Genomic DNA, 21,268 nt, shown 5'->3' with positions numbered 1-21,268 from the left:
TAAAATTTTGTGTCTTATCGTATTGTTTCTCCACTGTACTGTTATCCTTGTACCCATGGGCAGCGCTGCGGAATCTGTTGGCGCTTTATAAATAAAGAATAATAATAATACTTTTTGTCTCTCCTTCTGTGAATATATCTTAGCTATGGAGGACTATGATACTACATTAGAAGGTTCCGCTCCTTCTATACTGATTAATAATTCCGGTTTATATTGTGAGGAGGCTGTGGTTTGCCCTCCTGAATTTTGTTCCATTTGCCTGTTCTAAAATCTAAGAAGGGAGACAAGCCTGCTAATACTCATAGCGCTATTAGCCCCTCTGAGCCGTTTATCTCTCAGAAATCTTGGTCCCGAGAGATTACTACCCTTTCTACATAACCCGCTTCACATGCAGTTCCCCGCGACTCAACTAATGCTCCATCTGGAGGGGGCTTTTTCCCGGCGGACTTTACCGCACAGTTACAATAAGCAGTCCCTGCGGCCCTGAGTGCCTTACCTCGCTCTAACAAACGCAAGAGAAATGTTAAACATAGTTCTCCTGACCTAGAGAGAGCTAAATATTAGTCGGATTTAGCTACTCTGTCCCAGCTATCTGAGGATGAGTTAACCTCTGTAGCTTCAGAGGGTGAACTTTGAGTCTGAGACTTCAGTTTCTAAACCTTCTTCAGCGGAGGAACCCTCCTTTAGATTTAAAATTGAGCATCTGCGTATTTTATTAAAGGAGGTTCTGTCTATGCTAGAGGTTCCAGTGGCTACACTCCCTGAGGAACTTAAGATCCCTAAATTAGACAGGGTTTATGAAGACAGGAAGGTCCCTCTGACTTTTCCTGTGCCAGTTAAGATGGCGAACAATATTAGGAACAAATGGGAAAGAATAGGAACTTCTTTTCCCCCCTAGTTTATTATTTTTATTCCCAGTCCCTGACTCTCAATTAGATTTGTGGGGCTTCATCTCTAAGGGGGATGGCACTATCTCTACGCTGGCTAAGCATACCACTATCCCTCTTGAGGATAGTTCTTCTTTTAGAGAGCCTATGGATAAGAACATGGAAGCCTTTCTGAGAAATATGTTTCAGCATGCAGGGTTTTTATTTTAAATGGCGGCAACTGTAGCCGCGTTTGCTGGAGCAGCTACCTACTGGTGCGACTGTCGGAGCCCATTGTGCTGGAGACTCACCTCGAGGATATTCAGGACAGAATTAAGGCACTGAGAATTGCTAACTCCATCTGTGACGACAATATGCAGATTATTCGCCTAAATGCAAAGGGTTCTGGCTTTGCGGTTCTAGCGGGCTCTCTGGTTGAAGTCTTATTCTGCGGATATGACTTCTAAATCCAGACTCTTTTCTCTTCCTTTCAAGGGGAAGATTTTATTCGGTTCAGGGCTGGACTCCATTATTTCTGCTGTTACCGGAGGGAAAGGTGCCTTCCTACCGCAGGATAAGAGAAATAGGCCTAAGGGACGTCAATTTTTGAATTTTTGTTCCTTTCGTGCTGATAAATCACAACGACAGCAATCCTCATTCAAGTCCAAGCAGCCCAAGAGTACTTGGAAGCCGGCTCACTCCTGGAATAAGTCCAAACAGACTAAGAGGCCCGCCAAGAACAAATCGGCATGAAGGGGGCGGCCCCCGATCCGGGATCGAATCGAGTAGGGGGCAGACTGTGTCTTTTTTCAGACGCTTGGTTCCAGGATGTACAGGATCCTTGGGTCCTGGAGGTTGTTTCTCAAGGATACAGGATAGGATTCAAGTCTCATCCACCCAGGGGCAGATTCCTACTCTTCAGTCTGTCTACAAGACCGGAAAAGAGGGCTGCCTTCTTAGGTTGTGTACGGGATCTCTCCTCTCTAGGAGTAATTGTCCCGGTACCTACAGCAGAAAAAGGTTTGGGGTTTTATTCAAACCTTTTCGTGGTTCCAAAGAAGGAGGGAACTTTTCATTCAATTATGGGCCTAAAGTGCCGAAACAAGTTTGAGTGATCCCTCTTTCAAGATGGAGACAATACGGTCAATCCTTCCTTTGGTTCAGGAAGGACAGTTTATGATCACAATTGACCTGAAGGATGCATACCTTCACGTCACGATTCACAGGGAACATTTTCAGTTCCTGAGGTTTGCCTTTCTGGACCAACACTTCCAGTTCATAGCTCTTCCGTTTGGCCTAGCTACTGCTCCAAGGATATTTTCAAAGGTTCTGGGGGCTCTTCTAGGTGTTGCCAGAACACAAGGTATTGCAGTAGCGCCTTACCTGGACGATATCTTGGTACAGGCACCACCTTTTCGTGTAGTGGAAGAACATTCAGAGTCCTTTCTCAGTCTTCTTCGATCACATGGATGGAAGATAATCTTGGAAAGGAGTAATCTTACTCCAAGTAAAAGGGTGAATTTCCTGGGGACAGTAATAGTCTCCGAATCCATGAGCATATTCCACACAGATCAGAGACGTTGCAAGCTAACTTCTGCATGTCTTGCCCTCCATGCCTCCTTGAGACCTTCAGTGGCTCAGTGTATGGAGGTGTTCAGACTCATGGTGTCTTGTATGGACATCATTCCTTTTGCCAGATTCCATCTCGGACCCTTACAACTATCCATGCTGAGACAATGGAATGGCAACCATTCAGATCTGTCTCAACAGATCGTTCTGGACAACCTGTCAAGAGACTCACTCTCTTGGTGGCTCTGTCCTGATCATCTGTCCCAGGGCACGTGCTTCTTGTGACCGTCCTTGGAGATTATGACTACAAACGCAAGTTTTTCCGGCTGGGGAGCCGTTTTGGCGTGCCAAGAAGGCTCAAGGTCTGTGGACTCAGGAGTCCTCCTACCTTCCGATCAATATTTTGGAACTCCTGCAATCTTCAATGCCTTGAAGGCTTTGCCCCTTCTGGGTTCGTCCCAATTTATCAGATTCTGATCAGACAATATAACCTTGGTTGCCTACATCAACCATCAGGGGGGAACAAGACGTTCTTTGGCGATGAGAGAAGTATTTCAGATACTAGAGTGGGCGGAGACTCGCAGATGTAAGCTGTCAGCGATAAACATTCCAGGTGTAAACAACTGGGGAGGGACTTCCTCCGTTGGCAATCCTTTCACCCAGGGGAATGGTCTCTCCACCCCGAGGTGTTTGCAGAGATATGAGCGAGTGGGGGATGCCGGAGAGAGATCTCATGGCATCCCGCCTCAATACCAAGCTACCCAGGTACGGGTCAAGATTGAGGGATCCTCAGGCGGAATTGATGCCCCATCAGTACCATTGAGGTTCAGACGCCTATCTTTTTCTTTCATTACCGCTTTTCCCTCGTGTGGTTACTCGCATTAAGCAGGAGCGAGCATCAGTGATTCTGATTGCTCCATCGTGGCCACGAAGGACATGGTTTGCGGATCTGGTGGGGATGTCCTCATCTCCTCAGTGGAGGTTACCTTGTCACAGAGATCTGCTGTTACAAGGCCCCTTCGTTCATCAAAATCTAGATTCTCTGAGGCTGACTGCGTGGTGATTGAACGCTTATTCTTAGCCAAGAGAGGGTTTTCTGAGTGTTATCGACACTCTGGTTCAAGCTCATAAGCCAGTTACTTGTCATATCTACCATAAAGTGTGGAGGACTTACTTGTACTGGTGTGAAGAGTGTGGCTTTTCCTGCTATAAGGTTAAGGTTGCCAGAATTTTCCAGGATGGACTGGAGAAGGGTCTATCTGCTAGTTCCCTTAAGGGACAGATATCGGCCCTGATGGTTTTACTGCACAAGAGATTGGCTGAGCTTCCGGATGTGCAGTCCTTTGTTAAGGCTCTGACTAGGATCAGACCTGTGTTTAGATCTGGGGCTCCATCTTGGAGCCTAAATCTTGTTCTTAGTGTTTTGCAGCAGGCTCTGTTTGAGCCTATGCATACTGTTGACATTAAATTATCTTGTAAGGTTCTTTTTTGCTGGCTATTGTATCTGCGCTCAGAGTTTGAGATTTCTGCTTTACAATGTGATTCCCCTTATCTTGTTTTCCATGCTGATAAGGTGGTTTTACGTACTACTTTAGGGTTCCTCCCTAAGGTGATGTTGGACCGTAATATTAATCAAGAAATTGTTGTTCCTTCCTTGTCCTAATCCTACTTCAGTGAAAAAATGCTTGCTTCACAATCTGGATGTGGTTCGTGCCTTGAAGTTCTATCTTCAGGCTAATAAGGAATTCAGACAATCTTCCTCTTTGTTTGTCATCTATACGGGGAGGTGTAAGGAAGCTTTTGGAAGGAAGGTCCTCGTCCCTGGTTAATAGGAACCGCTCATTTTCTTGTGGACTTCACAGCTTGAGTATTGATTCACACAAGTAAGGAATCATGGACTCTTACCAACTAAGAAAGAAATGTGTGTGTGTGTGTATTATATTAGGCTTAAATGTAAAATGTTGAACTTCATAGGAACGTTCACCAAATAGAACATAACAATTTTGTACCATAAAAAAATTCTGCCGATTATATAGATATATCTATATCTCCATGTCTTCTTTTGGCTGCCAGAAATAAAAATACTTATTGTTGTATAGTTTACACACGCAACATAATTTATTTTTCCCTGATAAATTCCTTTCTTTCTTGTTGGCCGGGTTTGTGGACTCTCACCATTTTTCCTAGTTGTCAGGTATAGTTTGCACCTTTATTCTACTATCTTTCTTACTCCTTCCTATACTTTTCTATACGTTGGAAGGGATACTTTATGCTCTGGTGTAGGGTGTCTGTCTCCTCGTTGCCAGGAGATGAATTCCCAGAAGTAAGGAATCGTGGACTCTCACCAACAAGAAAGGAAGGAATTAATCGTGTAAGATATAATAGTTTTTTGTGTTTGCTGAATTTTTTTTTTTAACTGACTTGTCACATCGTATTTTTATTTTTCTTCATACTAAACTTAATTTTTAAAAGTGCACAATCTGCTTACGAAAAAAAAAAAAAAAAAAAAAAAATCAAGCTAGGATTTTAATGGGTTCGCCACAGGAGCAGGACAGAAATTGACAAGTAAATGCAAAAGTAATAAAGCCAGTTAGTGATTCAAAAACTAATATACAGAGAAGAGAGAGAGACTACTAGCTTAGTAAGGGGCCTCAAATGGGAGGTTTATAGTGTTTACAGTTACCAAAAATGTTACTTAAAGGGCCAATAAAGTCATTAGACATTCATAATTTAGACAGAGCATACAATTTTAAACAACTTTCCAATTTACTTCTATTATTTAATTTGCTTCATTCTTTTGTTATCCTCTGCTGAAATGTTTATCCCCAGGAGCAGCAAAGAACCTAGGTTCTAGCTGTTGATTGGTGGCTGCACCACCATTTGCTTACTCATGTGTTCAGTTACAAACCAGTAGTGCATTGCTGCTCCTTCAACAAATGATTCCAAGAGAATGAAGCAAATTTGATATAAGAAGTAAACTGGAAATTTGTTTAAAATTGTATGTTCATTAAATAAATGTTTTTGGTTTCATGTCCCTTTAACTTAGTTTAATGTTGCTTAATCCAGATGGCCCTAAACATGCAAATCTCTCCATTTGAACAATTTTGAATAAAGTTTCAGACCTTTTTTTATTCTGCTAGTGCACACAAAGAATCGTAATCATTTAAATCTGTTTTCATGACTTTGTATAGTTGCCACTCAGTTATAATGCAACGCTGGAGAGAGATGATGCAAGTGCAGATTTTTTTTTTTCTTCACTTAGAAGTTTTTATTATTTTGTGCTTGAAATTTGCTTATATTCTAGCCTGAGTGTCTGAAAGCCCCATACTATGTTGGCGCCACAGATATGTACTTGCAATCTGGCATATCCTCTAAGTATCGCCCATCGACCCTCTGTGAGCTAGAACAAATAGACGATTCACTGTTAGCTCACTGTTTACATTTGTATTTCGGTTTAATAATGACACTTGATCATCCTGGCTAAAAACCTGATCTAAATGCAACAAGTGTACCACAAGCATCGTCTTATAATATTATTGAAACCTATTTAGGAAAGAAATGTTATGTATATCAGTATCACTTCCTGGTTTCAGTATTTCTCCAAAATAGACTAGAAACCATTTTACTGTGTTGAAACGTAACGGTACATTAATATATATTAAATATTTGTCCAAGGAGATGTAGGGGGCCAAGCTTGAATAATAATTGTAATTTTTTGTCACACTGCATTTATACCCCCACATCATTTTTAAATTCTACATACTGCAAATGTGTATTCAACAGAAAAATGCTTCTATTATATGCAAATAGTGCTTGTCAACATTTTTAAAAATAAATATATACAAACTTTGAAAACTTTCATTTGCAGTTGGTCCTCCTTACTGTCTTCATCTTCGTGTAAAATTCTACTCTTCAGAACCGAACAACCTTAGGGAGGAGCTGACCCGGTAAGTGTCTACAGTACTCTCATCACTCACTTCTTAGTTAACTTTATAGCAAATAAGGCAAAAACCTGTTGATATTCTGTTTCTAGGCATTCTCATCCCTACACAGCCAACAATGTTACATAGATTATTCAACCCATGAATTAGTACAGGTAAACGATAACCATTCAGTGGATTGTTTATTTTTTGGGGTACATCCTGACAGCTGATGACTGTATGAGATAGCAAGGCCATTAACCTGTGTGAAGAGAATCATTCACTCTCCCCAGTTCCCCTTCTTTATTTCTCTTGTTAAGTGTAGTCAGTCCACGGGTCATCCATTACTTATGGAATATACAGGAAGCTGCAAGAGGATCACCCAAGCAGAGCTGCTATATAGCTCCTCCCCTCACATGTCATATTCAGTCATTCTCTTGCAGCCTAACTAAAGATAGGTCGCTGTGAGAGGTCTGTGGTGTTTTTTAACTTAGTTTATTTCTACAATCAAAAGTTTGTTATTTTAAATGGCACCGGAGTGTGCTGTTTGTTCTCAGGCAGCATTAGAAGAAGAATCTGCCTGCGTTTTCTATGATCTTAGCAGACGTAACTAAGATCCACTGGCTGTTCTCATCTGAGGAGTGAGGTAACTTCAGAAAAGGGGAATAGCATGCAGGGCCCCCCTGCAAATGAGGTATGTGCAGTAAATTATTTTTCTGAGGAATGGAATTGACTGAGAAAATACTGCTGATACCAATGTAAAGTAAGTTCAGCCTTAAATGCAGTGATAGCGACTGGTATTAGGCTGATGAGTGTGTGTACACTGAATGTATTTTTCTAAGGAATGGAATTGACTCTGAAAATACTGTTAATACTGAAATAATGTATGAGCCTTAACTGCAGTAAAAGTGACTGGTAGCAGGCTTATTAATAACAATTCATAACTTTTCAAATGTATGTTTAAAACGTTTACTGGCATGTTAATAGTTTTTTGTGAGGTACTTGGTGATAAAACTTATTGGGGCATGATTTTTACTACATGGCCATCTTTGTTTTCTGCATAGAAACAGTTATCTGAGCTTCCCCACTGTTGTAATATGAGTGGGAGGGGCCTATTTTAGCGCTTTTTTGCGCAGTAAAAATTCAGTCACAATCTGTCTACTTCATCCTCCATGATCCAGATCGTCTCTAGAGAGCTCAGGGGTCCTGAAAATTCATTTTGAGGGAGGTAATCAGTCACAGCAGACCTGTGACAGTGTGTTTTGACTGTGATAAAAACGTTAATTATTAAATTGTTATCCGTTTTTGGGTATTAAGGGGTTAATCATCCATTTGCTGGTGGGTGCAATCCTTTGCTAACTTAATACATTTACTGTGAAAAATTGGTTGCTATAACTATTTTGGTTCATTGTTATTTCAAGTGTGACAGCTTTTTGTGCTTCTTAAAGGCACAGTAGCGTTTTTTATATTGCTTGTAAATTTATTTAGAAAAGTATTTCCAAGCTTGCTAGTCTCATTGCTAGTCTGTTTAAACATGTCTGACACAGATGAATCTCTTTGTTCACTATGTTTAAAGGCCAATGTGGAGCCCAATAGAAATTTGTGTACTAATTGCATTGATGTTACTTTAAATAAAAGTCAATCTTTACATGTAAAGAAATTATCACCAGACAACGAGGGGGAAGTTATGCCGACTAACTCTCCTCACGTGTCAGTACCTTCGCCTCCCGCTCAGGAGGTGCGTGATTTTGTGGCGCTAAGTACATCAGGGAGGCCCTTACAAATCACTTTGCAAGACATGGCTACTGTTATGACAGAAGTATTATCTAAATTGCCAGAATTAAGAGGCAAGCGCGATAGCTCTGGGTTAAGGACAGAGCGCGCGAATGAGGTGAGAGCCATGTCTGATACTGCGTCACAGTTTGCAGAACATGAAGACGGAGAGCTTCATTCTGTGGGTGACGGATCTGATCCAGGGAGACTGGATTCAGAGATTTCTAATTTTAAATTTAAGCTTGAGAACCTCTGCATATTGCTAGGGGAGGTATTAGCGGCTCTGAATGATTGTAACACGGTTGCAATTCCAGAAAAATTATGTAGGTTGGATAGATACTATGCGGTACCGGTGTGTACTGACGTGTTTCCTATACCTAAAAGGCTTACAGAGATTATTAGCAAGGAGTGGGATAGACCTGGTGTGCCTTTTTCCCCTCCTCCCATATTTAGGAAAATGTTTCCTATAAGACGCCACCACACGAGACTTATGGCAGACGGTCCCTAAGGTGGAGGGAGCAGTTTCTACTTTAGCTAAGCGTACCACTATCCCGGTGGAGGATAGTTGTGCCTTTTCAGATCCAATGGATAAGAAATTAGAGGGTTACCTTAAGAAAATGTTTGTTCAACAAGGTTTTATCTTACAGCCCCTTGCATGCATTGCGCCTGTCACTGCTGCGGCGGCATTCTGGTTTGAGTCTCTGGAAGAGGCCATTTGCACAGCTCCATTGGATGAAATTATGAACAAGCTTAAAGCACTTAAGCTAGCTAATGCATTTGTTTCTGATGCCGTCGTACATTTAACCAAACTTACGGCTAAGAACTCCGGATTCGCCATCCAAGCGCGCAGAGCGCTATGGCTTAAATCCTGGTCAGCTGACGTGACTTCTAAATCTAAATTGCTTAATATTCCTTTCAAAGGGCAGACCTTATTCGGGCCCGGCTTGGAAGAAATTATAGCTGACATTACGGGATTTAAGGGCCATGCTCTACCTCAGGACAGGGCAAAATCAAAGGCCAAACAGTCTAATTTTCGTGCCTTTCGTAACTTCAAAGCAGGAGCAGCATCAACTTCCTCCGCTCCAAAACAGGAAGGAGCTGTTGCTCGTTACAGGCAGGGCTGGAAAGTTAACCTGTCCTGGAACAAGGGCAAGCAGGCCAAGAAACCTGCTGCTGCCCCTAAGACAGCATGAAGAGAGGGCCCCCTATCCGGAAACGGATCTAGTGGGGGGCAGACTTTCTCTCTTCGCCCAGGCTTGGGCAAGAGATGTCCAGGATCCCTGGGCGTTGGAGATCTCAGGGATATCTCCTGGACTTCAAAACTTCTCCTCCACGAGGGAGATTTCATCTTTCAAGGTTATCAGCAAACCAAATAAAGAAAGAGGCGTTTCTACGCTGTGTACAAGACCTCTTACTAATGGGGGTGATCCACCCAGTTCCGCGGACGGAACACGGGCAAGGATTCTATTCAAATCTATTTGTGGTTCCCAAGAAAGAGGGAACCTTCAGACCAATCTTGGACTTAAAAATCCTAAACAAGTTCCTAAGAGTTCCATCATTCAAAATGGAAACTATTCGAACCATCCTTCCCATGATCCAAGAGGGTCAGTACATGACCACAGTGGACTTAAAGGATGCCTACCTTCACATACCGATTCACAAGGATCATTATCGGTACCTAAGATTTGCTTTCCTAGACAGGCATTACCAGTTTGTAGCTCTTCCCTTCGGATTAGCTACGGCTCCAAGAATCTTTACAAAAGTTCTGGGCTCACTTCTGGCGGTACTAAGACCGCGAGGCATAGCGGTGACTCCGTACCTAGACGACATTCTGATACAAGCGTCAAGTTTTCAAATTGCCAAGTCTCATACAGAGATAGTTCTGGCATTTCTGAGGTCGCATGGGTGGAAGGTGAACGTGGAAAAGAGTTCTCTATTACCACTTACAAGGGTTCCCTTTCTAGGGACTCTTATAGATTCTGTAGAGATGAAAATTTACCTGACAGAGGCCAGGTTATCAAAACTTCTAAATGCTTGCCGTGTCCTTCATTCCATTTCACACCCGTCAGTAGCTCAGTGCATGGAAGTAATCGGCTTAATGGTAGCGGCAATGGACATAGTACCATTTGCGCGCCTGCATCTCAGACCGCTGCAATTGTGCATGCTAAGTCAGTGGAACGGGGATTACTCAGATTTGTCCCCCCTACTAAATCTGGATCAAGAGACCAGAGATTCTATTCTATGGTGGCTTTCTCGGCCACATCTGTCCAAGGGGATGACCTTTCGCAGGCCAGATTGGACGATTGTAACAACAGACGCCAGCCTTCTAGGCTGGGGCACAGTCTGGAACTCCCTGAAGGCTCAGGGATTATGGACTCAGGAGGAGAAACTCCTCCCAATAAATATTCTGGAATTAAGAGCAATATTCAATGCTCTCCTAGCTTGGCCTCAGTTAGCAACTCTGAGGTTCATCAGATTTCAGTCGGACAACATCACGACTGTGGCTTACATCAACCATCAAGGGGGAACCAGAAGTTCCCTAGCGATGTTGGAAGTCTCAAAGATAATTCGCTGGGCAGAGTCTCACTCTTGCCGCCTGTCAGCGATTTACATCCCAGGCATGGAGAACTGGGAGGCGGATTTTCTAAGTCGCCAGACTTTTCATCCGGGGGAGTGGGAACTTCATCCGGAGGTCTTTGCTCAACTGATTCATCGTTGGGGCAAACCAGATCTGGATCTCATGGCGTCTCGCCAGAACGCCAAGCTTCCTTGTTACGGATCCAGGTCCAGGGACCCGGGAGCGGTGCTGATAGATGCTCTGACAGCCCCTTGGGTCTTCAACCTGGCTTATGTGTTTCCACCATTTCCGATGCTTCCTCGTTTGATTGCCAAGATCAAACAGGAGAGAGCTTCGTTGATTCTGATAGCGCCTGCGTGGCCACGCAGGACCTGGTATGCAGACCTAGTGGACATGTCGTCCTGTCCACCGTGGTCTCTGCCTCTGAGACAGGACCTTCTAATTCAGGGTCCTTTCAACCATCCAAATCTAATTTCTCTGAGGCTGACTGCATGGAGATTGAACGCTTGATTCTATCAAAGCGTGGCTTCTCGGAGTCGGTTATTGATACCTTAATACAGGCTAGGAAGCCTGTTACCAGAAAAATTTACCATAAGATATGGCGTAAATATTTATATTGGTGCGAATCCAAGAGTTACTCATGGAGTAAGGTTAGGATTCCTAGGATATTGTCCTTTCTACAAGAGGGTTTAGAAAAGGGCTTATCTGCTAGTTCGTTAAAGGGACAGATTTCTGCTCTGTCTATTCTTCTACACAAACGTCTGGCTGAAGTTCCAGACGTTCAGGCTTTTTGTCAGGCTTTAGCTAGGATTAAGCCTGTGTTTAAGACTGTTGCTCCGCCGTGGAGCTTAAACTTAGTTCTTAACGTTCTTCAAGGCGTTCCATTTGAACCCCTTCATTCCATTGATATCAAGCTGTTATCCTGGAAGGTTCTGTTTTTGATGGCTATTTCCTCGGCTCGAAGAGTCTCTGAGTTATCTGCCTTACATTGTGATTCTCCTTATCTGATTTTTCATTCAGACAAGGTAGTTCTGCGTACTAAACCTGGGTTCTTACCTAAGGTAGTTACTAACAGGAATATCAATCAAGAGATTGTTGTTCCATCACTGTGTCCTAACCCTTCTTCAAAGAAGGAACGACTTTTGCATAATCTGGACGTAGTCCATGCCCTGAAGTTCTATTTGCAGGCAACTAAAGATTTTCGTCAAACTTCTTCCCTGTTTGTCGTTTACTCTGGACAGAGAAGAGGTCAAAAGGCTTCGGCTACCTCTCTCTCTTTTTGGCTTCGTAGCATAATACGTTTAGCCTATGAGACTGCTGGACAGCAGCCTCCTGAAAGGATTACAGCTCATTCTACTAGAGCTGTGGCTTCCACCTGGGCCTTTAAAAATGAGGCCTCTGTTGAACAGATTTGCAAGGCTGCGACTTGGTCTTCGCTTCACACCTTTTCAAAATTTTACAAATTTGACACTTTTGCTTCTTCGGAGGCTATTTTTGGGAGAAAGGTACTTCAGGCAGTGGTTCCTTCTGTTTAATGTTCCTGCCTTGTCCCTCCCTTCATCCGTGTACTTTAGCTTTGGTATTGGTATTCCATAAGTAATGGATGACCCGTGGACTGACTACACTTAACAAGAGAAAACATAATTTATGCTTACCTGATAAATTTATTTCTCTTGTAGTGTAGTCAGTCCACGGCCCGCCCTGTCTTTAAGGCAGATCTAAATTTTAATTAAACTCCAGTCACCACTGCACCCTATGGTTTCTCCTTTCTCGTCTGCTTTGGTCGAATGACTGAATATGACATGTGAGGGGAGGAGCTATATAGCAGCTCTGCTTGGGTGATCCTCTTGCAGCTTCCTGTTAGGAAGAGATATATTCCATAAGTAATGAATGACCCGTGGACTGACTACACTACAAGAGAAATAAATTTATCAGGTAAGCATAAATTATGTTTTCTCCATCTCCTTTTCACTGCTTAATGATAAAAATGTATTGCTTCTGATGTTCATCATATGCTATGTTTTCCAGTGTCGTTTATACTCTCCTAACCTAAGAATCATAGATATCCTATACAACGCAGTCTCCCTATATAGAGGTTCGTCATGGGATATACTTAAAGGGACAGGATACATTATGTTGAAACACTTGAAAGAGATGCAGCATATCTGTAGAAAAAAATAAAATAAAAAAATCACCTGAACTTCTCTATGTAAGAAAGGAAGATATTTTACCTTAAAATTACCTCAGTAGCCAAATCCCATTGTAAAGGGGACTTAAAAGCAGCCAATTAGGATGCTAATTATGGGTCTTATAAGAGAGCGTGCATCTGGCATGTGCAGGCACAGTTATGTTATTTTCATATAACTGCATGTAATAGACACTATTGTAAAGAAGAATATGCACATATACTGATATAAAAATCCAGTATAGAACCTTTTACAAACTTACTTAGAATCTCTCAATTCAACACTGTTGATAAGTTTAGGCTTGGACACCCACTGAAATGGGCTGAGAAAGTTTACTATGAAATATTGCAACATTTCAGTGAAATCATGAGATCACAGTAAAGCAAAGTGCCACCTCAGTAATGATTAAGCCGACTTGCTGCTGATTTTCAACATGCAGCTAACAGTAGCTGAAGGACAATTGCACAGAGCACTTACTATTGTGAACTGAATACATTTTGAGGTAAAATATCTTCCTTTTTTACATAAACTGTCATAAAAAAGGATACGTTTGTGGACACTTAAAGTACAACTGCTGTGGGTCATAATTACACCTTATTTAACCATAAATGGTACATTTCTTTCATGTAATTAGCAAGAGTCCATGAGCTAGTGACGTATGGGATATACATTCCTACCAGGAGGGGCAAAGTTTCCCAAACCTCAAAATGCCTACAAATACACCCCTCACCACACCCACAAATCAGTTTTACAAACTTTGCCTCCTATGGAGGTGGTGAAATAAGTTTGTGCTAGATTCTACGTTGATATGCGCTCCGCAGCAGGTTGGAGCCTGGTTTTCCTCTCAGCGTGCAGTGAATGTCAGAGGGATGTGAGGAGAGTATTGCCTATTTGAATTCAATGATCTCCTTCTACGGGGTCTATTTCATAGGTTCTCTGTTATCGGTCGTAGAGATTAATCTCTTACCTCCCTTTTCAGATCGACGATATACTCTTATATATATATATACCATTACCTCTTCTGATTTTCGTTTCAGTACTGGTTTGGCTTTCTACAACATGTAGATGAGTGTCCTGGGGTAAGTAAGTCTTATTTTCTGTGACACTCTAAGCTATGGTTGGGCACTTTTTTATAAAGTTCTAAATATATGTATTCAAACATTTATTTGCCTTGACTCAGGATGTTCAACATTCCTTATTTCATACAGTCAGTTTCATATTTGGGATAATGCATTTGAATCAATCATTTTTTTCTTACCTTAAAATTTGACTTTTTCCCTGTGGGCTGTTAGGCTCGCGGGGGCTGAAAATGCTTCATTTTATTGCGTCATTCTTGGCGCTGACTTTTTTGGCGCCAAATTTTTTTTCTGTTTCCGGCTTAATACGTGTCGCCGGAAGTTGCGTCATTTTTGACGTTCTTTTGCGCCAAAAGTGTCGGCGTTCTGGATGTGGTGTCATTTTTGGCGCCAAAAGCATTTAGGCGCCAAATAATGTGGGCGTCTTATTTGGCGCTAAAAAAATATGGGCGTCACTTTTGTCTCCACATTATTTAAGTCTCATTTTTTATTGCTTCTGGTTGCTAGAATCTTGTTCACTGGCATTTTTTCCCATTCCTGAACTGTCTTTTAAGGAATTTGTTCAATTTTGCTTTATATGTTGTTTTTTCTATTACATATTGCAAGATGTCCCACGTTGCAACTGAGTCAGAAGATACTTCTGGAAAATCGCTGCCTGGTGCTGGAGCTACCAAAGCTAAGTGTATCTGCTGTAAACTGTTGGTAGCTGTTCCTCCAGCTGTTGTTTGTATTGAATGTCATGACAAACTTGTTAATGCAGATAATATTTCCTTTAGTAAAGTCCCATTACCTGTTGCTGTTCCGTCAACATCTAATACTCAGAGTGTTCCTGATAACATAAGAGATTTCTTCTGTTAAGTGTGATCAGTCCACGGGTCATCATTACTTCTGGGATATTACTCCTCCCCAACAGGAAGTGCAAGAGGATTCACCCAGCAGAGCTGCATATAGCTCCTCCCCTCTACGTCACTCCCAGTCATTCTCTTGCACCCAACGACTAGATAGGATGTGTGAGAGGACTATGGTGATTATACTTAGTTTTATATCTTCAATCAAAAGTTTGTTATTTTAAAATAGCACCGGAGTGTGTTATTATTTCTCTGGCAGAGTTTGAAGAAGAATCTACCAGAGTTTTTGTTATGATTTTAGCCGGAGTAGTTAAGATCATATTGCTGTTTCTCGGCCATCTGAGGAGAGGTAAACTTCAGATCAGGGGACAGCGGGCAGATGAATCTGCATAGAGGTATGTAGCAGTTTTTATTTTCTGACAATGGAATTGATGAGAAAATCCTGCCATACCGATATAATGTCATGTATGTATACTTTACACTTCAGTATTCTGGGGAATGGTACTTCACTAGAATTACACTGTAAGAAATACATAAAGCTGTTTAATAACTAGAGATTATGTTTAACGTTTTTGCTGGAATGTAAAATCGTTTTCATTTGCTGAGGTACTGAGTGAATAAATGTTTGGGCACTATTTTTCCACTTGGCAGTTGCTTAATCTGTTTTCTGACAGTTTCTGTTCTCCCTCACTGCTATGTGTGAGGGGGAGGGGCCGTTTTTTGGCGCTTTTACTACGCATCAAATATTTCAGTCAGCAACTCATTGTATTCCCTGCATGATCCGGTTCATCTCTACAGAGCTCAGGGGTCTTCAAAACTTATTTTGAGGGAGGTAATTTCTCTCAGCAGAGCTGTGAGAATTTTAGTTTGACTGAGATAAAAAACGTTTATTCTGTAATTTGTTTCCTGCTTTCAGAATTTGTTATCTTTGCTAATGGGATTAAACCTTTGCTAAAGTTGTGTTGTTTACAAGGATTGAGGTTATAACTGTTTCAATTTATTAATTTTCAACTGTCATAGATCTTCTGTGCTTCTTAAAGGCACAGTACGTTTTAATATTATTCTAATTGAATTGTATTTCCAAGTTGCAAGTTTATTTGCTAGTGTGTTAAACATGTCTGATTCAGAGGATGATACCTGTGTCATTTGTTGCAATGCCAAAGTGGAGCCCAATAGAAATTTATGTACTAACTGTATTGATGCTACTTTAAATAAAAATCAATCTGTACAAATTGAACAAATTTCACCAAACAACGAGGGGAGAGTTATGCCGACTAACTCGCCTCACGTGTCAGTACCTACATCTCCCGCTCAGAGGGAGGTGCGTGATATTGTAGCGCCGAGTACATCTGGGCGGCCATTACAAATCACATTACAGGATATGGCTACTGTTATGACTGAGGTTTTGGCTAAATTACCAGAACTAAGAGGTAAGCGTGATCACTCTGGGGTGAGAACAGAGTGCGCTGATAATATTAGGGCCATGTCAGACACTGCGTCACAGGTGGCAGAACATGAGGACGGAGAACTTCATTCTGTGGGTGACGGTTCTGATCCAAACAGATTGGATTCAGATATTTCAAATTTTAAATTTAAACTGGAAAACCTCTGCGTATTACTAGGGGAGGTGTTAGCGGCTCTGAATGATTGTAACACAGTTGCAATACCAGAGAAAATGTGTAGGTTGGATAAATATTTTGCGGTACCGACGAGTACTGAGGTTTTTCCTATACCTAAGAGACTTACTGAAATTGTTACTAAGGAGTGGGATAGACCCGGTGTGCCGTTCTCACCCCCTCCGATATTTAGAAAAATGTTTCCAATAGACGCCACCACAAGGGACTTATGGCAAACGGTCCCTAAGGTGGAGGGAGCAGTTTCTACCTTAGCTAAGCGTACCACTATCCCGGTGGAGGATAGCTGTGCTTTTTCAGATCCAATGGATAAAAAGTTAGAGGGTTACCTTAAGAAAATGTTTGTTCAACAAGGTTTTATATTGCAACCCCTTGCATGCATTGCGCCGATCACGGCTGCAGCGGCATTCTGGATTGAGTCTCTGGAAGAGAACATTGGTTCAGTTACTCTGGACGACATTACGGACAGGCTTAGGGTCCTTAAACTAGCTAATTCATTCATTTCGGAGGCCGTAGTACATCTTACTAAACTTACGGCGAAGAATTCAGGATTCGCCATTCAGGCACGCAGGGCGCTGTGGCTAAAATCCTGGTCAGCTGATGTTACTTCTAAGTCTAAATTGCTTAATATACCTTTCAAAGGGCAGACCTTATTCGGGCCCGGGTTGAAAGAGATTATCGCTGACATTACAGGAGGTAAAGGCCATGCCCTGCCTCAGGACAAAGCCAAAGCCAAGACTAGACAGTCTAATTTTCGTTCCTTTCGTAATTTCAAAGCAGGAGCAGCATCAACTTCCTCTGCACCAAAACAGGAAGGAGCTGTTGCTCGCTACAGACAAGGCTGGAAACCTAACCAGTCCTGGAACAAGGGCAAGCAGACTAGGAAACCTGCTGCTGCCCCTAAAACAGCATGAATTGAGGGCCCCCGATCCGGGATCGGATCTAGTGGGGGGCAGACTTTCTCTCTTCGCCCAGGCTTGGGCAAGAGATGTTCAGGATCCCTGGGCGCTAGAGATAATATCTCAGGGATACCTTCTGGACTTCAAATACTCTCCTCCAAGAGAGAGATTTCATCTGTCAAGATTGTCAACAATCCAGACAAAGAAAGAGGCGTTTCTACGCTGCGTACAAGAGCTCTTGTTAATGGGAGTAATCCATCCAGTTCCACGATCGGAACAGGGACAGGGGTTTTACTCAAATCTGTTTGTGGTTCCCAAAAAAGAGGGAACTTTCAGACCAATCCTGGACTTAAAGATCCTAAACAAATTCCTAAGAGTTCCATCGTTCAAGATGGAGACTATTCGGACAATTTTACCTATGATCCAAGAGGGTCAGTACATGACCACTGTAGATTTAAAAGATGCTTACCTTCACATACCGATTCACAAAGATCATTATCGGTACCTAAGGTTTGCCTTCCTAGACAGGCATTACCAGTTTGTGGCTCTTCCATTCGGATTGGCTACAGCTCCAAGAATCTTCACAAAGGTTCTGGGTGCTCTTCTGGCGGTACTAAGACCGCGGGGAATCTCGGTAGCTCCATACCTAGACGACATTCTGATACAAGCTTCAAGCTTTCAAACTGCCAAGTCTCATACAGAGTTAGTGCTGGCATTTCTAAGGTCACATGGATGGAAGGTGAACGAAAAGAAAAGTTCACTCGTTCCACTCACAAGAGTTCCCTTCCTGGGGACTCTTATAGATTCTGTAGAAATGAAGATTTACCTGACAGAGGACAGGCTAACAAGACTTCAAAGTGCTTGCCGCACCCTTCATTCCATTCATCACCCGTCAGTGGCTCAATGCATGGAGGTAATCGGCTTAATGGTAGCGGCAATGGACATAGTACCCTTTGCACGCTTACACCTCAGACCACTGCAACTGTGCATGCTAAGTCAGTGGAATGGGGATTACTCAGACTTATCCCCTTCTCTGAATCTGGATCAAGAGACCAGAAATTCTCTTCTATGGTGGCTTTCTCGGCCACATCTGTCCAGGGGGATGCCATTCAGCAGACCAGACTGGACAATTGTAACAACAGACGCCAGCCTTCTAGGTTGGGGTGCCGTCTGGAATTCTCTGAAGGCTCAGGGACAATGGAGTCAGGAGGAGAGTCTCCTGCCAATAAACATTCTGGAATTGAGAGCAGTTCTCAATGCCCTCCTGGCTTGGCCCCAGTTGACAACTCGGGGGTTCATCAGGTTTCAGTCGGACAACATCACGACTGTAGCTTACATCAACCATCAGGGAGGGACAAGAAGCTCCCTAGCTATGATGGAAGTATCAAAGATAATTCGCTGGGCAGAGTCTCACTCTTGCCACCTGTCAGGAATCCACATCCCGGGAGTGGAGAACTGGGAGGCGGATTTCTTAAGTCGCCAGACTTTTCATCCGGGGGGAGTGGGAACTTCATCCGGAGGTCTTTGCCCAAATACTTCGACGTTGGGGCAAACCAGAGATAGATCTCATGGCGTCTCGACAGAACGCCAAGCTTCCTCGTTACGGGTCCAGATCCAGGGATCCAGGAGCAGTCCTGATAGATGCTCTGACAGCACCTTGGGACTTCAGGATGGCTTACGTGTTTCCACCCTTCCCGTTGCTACCTCGATTGATTGCCAGAATCAAACAAGAGAGAGCATCAGTGATTCTAATAGCACCTGTGTGGCCACGCAGGACTTGGTATGCAGACCTGGTGGACATGTCATCCTGTCCACCTTGGTCTCTACCTCTGAAACAGGACCTTCTGATTCAGGGTCCCTTCAAACATCAAAATCTAACTTCTCTGAAGCTGACTGCTTGGAAATTGAACGCTTGATTTTATCAAGACGTGGGTTTTCTGAGTCAGTTATTGATACCTTAATACAGGCTAGGAAACCTGTTACCAGAAAGATTTACCATAAGATATGGCGTAAATACCTATATTGGTGTGAATCCAAAGGTTACTCTTGGAGTAAGGTTAGGAATCCTAGGATATTGTCTTTTCTACAAGAAGGTTTAGAAAAGGGTTTATCTGCTAGTTCTTTAAAGGGACAGATCTCAGCTCTGTCCATTCTGTTACACAAACGTCTGTCAGAAGTTCCTGACGTCCAGGCTTTTTGTCAGGCTTTGGCCAGGATTAAGCCTGTGTTTAAAACTGTTGCTCCACCATGGAGTTTAAACCTTGTTCTTAATGTTTTACAGAGCGTTCCGTTTGAACCCCTTCATTCCATTGATATAAAGTTGTTATCTTGGAAAGTTCTATTTTTAATGGCTATTTCCTCGGCTCGAAGAGTCTCTGAATTATCAGCCTTACATTGTGATTCTCCTTATTTGATTTTTCATTCGGATAAGGTAGTCCTGCGTACTAAACCTGGGTTCTTACCTAAGGTAGTTACTAACAGGAATATCAATCAAGAGATTGTTGTTCCTTCTTTATGCCCAAATCCTTCTTCAAAGAAGGAACGTCTACTGCACAACCTGGATGTAGTCCGTGCTCTAAAATTTTACTTACAGGCAACTAAGGAATTTCGACAAACGTCTTCTCTGTTTGTCATTTACTCTGGGCAGAGGAGAGGTCAAAAAGCTTCCGCTACCTCTCTTTCTTTTTGGCTTCGTAGCATAATTCGTTTAGCTTATGAGACTGCTGGACAGCAGCCTCCTGAAAGAATTACAGCTCATTCTACTAGAGCTGTGGCTTCCACTTGGGCCTTCAAGAATGAGGCCTCTGTTGAACAGATTTGCAAGGCTGCAACTTGGTCTTCGCTTCATACTTCTTACAAATTTTACAAATTTGACACTTTTGCTTCATCGGAGGCTATTTTTGGGAGAAAGGTTCTTCAGGCAGTGGTTCCTTCTGTATAAAGAGCCTGCCTATCCCTCCCGTCATCCGTGTACTTTTGCTCTGGTATTGGTATCCCAGAAGTAATGATGACCCGTGGACTGATCACACTTAACAGAAGAAAACATAATTTATGCTTACCTGATAAATTCCTTTCTTCTGTAGTGTGATCAGTCCACGGCCCGCCCTGTTTTTAAGGCAGGTAAATATTTTTTAATTTATACTCCAGTCACCACTTCACCCTTGGCTTTTCCTTTCTCGTTGGTCCTTGGTCGAATGACTGGGAGTGACGTAGAGGGGAGGAGCTATATGCAGCTCTGCTGGGTGAATCCTCTTGCACTTCCTGTTGGGGAGGAGTAATATCCCAGAAGTAATGATGACCCGTGGACTGATCACACTACAGAAGAAAGGAATTTATCAGATAAGCATAAATTATGTTTTTGTTTCTAAATCCATTAAGAAGGCTAGGTATGTTATTCCTCCTTCTAGTAAACATAAAAAGTCTTTTAAAACTTCTCATTGTTCAGATGAATTTTTAAATGAACATCATCATTCTGATTCTGATAATAGTTCTTCTGGTTCAGAGGATTCTGTCTCAGAGGATGATGCTGATAAATCTTCATATTTATTTAAAATGGAATTTATTCGTTCTTTACTTAAAGAAGTCCTAATTGCATTAGAAATTGAGGATTCTGGTCCTCTTGATACTAAATCTAAACGTTTAGATAAGGTTTTTAAATCTCCTGTAGTTATTCCAGAAGTTTTTCCTGTTCCTGGTGCTATTTCTGAAGTAATTTCCAGGGAATGGAATAATTTGGGTAATTCATTTACTCCTTCTAAACGTTTTAAGCAATTATATCCTGTGCCATCTGACAGGTTAGAGTTTTGGGACAAAATCCCTAAGGTTGTTGGGGCTGTCTCTACTCTTGCTAAGCGTACTGCTATTCCTACGGCAGATGGTACTTCCTTTAAGGATCCTTTAAATATGAAAATTGAATCCT

At 42.3% G+C, this 21,268-nt stretch overlaps 1 protein-coding gene across 1 annotated transcript in view; it reads left to right on the top strand.

The window, feature by feature from the left end:
* Window positions 1–21,268, top strand: part of EPB41L5 (erythrocyte membrane protein band 4.1 like 5) — a 405,052-nt gene that overhangs the window by 175,612 nt on the left and 208,172 nt on the right. Inside the window, exon 5 of the mRNA XM_053712169.1 lies at window positions 6,304–6,382. Coding sequence (XP_053568144.1) covers window positions 6,304–6,382 — 79 coding nt within the window. The remainder of the gene's footprint in view (window positions 1–6,303; window positions 6,383–21,268) is intronic.

The sequence above is a fragment of the Bombina bombina genome, chromosome 1, assembly GCF_027579735.1.
Source record: "Bombina bombina isolate aBomBom1 chromosome 1, aBomBom1.pri, whole genome shotgun sequence".
Classification (NCBI taxonomy): domain Eukaryota; kingdom Metazoa; phylum Chordata; class Amphibia; order Anura; family Bombinatoridae; genus Bombina; species Bombina bombina.
The sequence above is the reverse complement of the archived record's forward strand: the minus strand, read 5'-3'. Positions and strand labels throughout refer to the sequence as shown.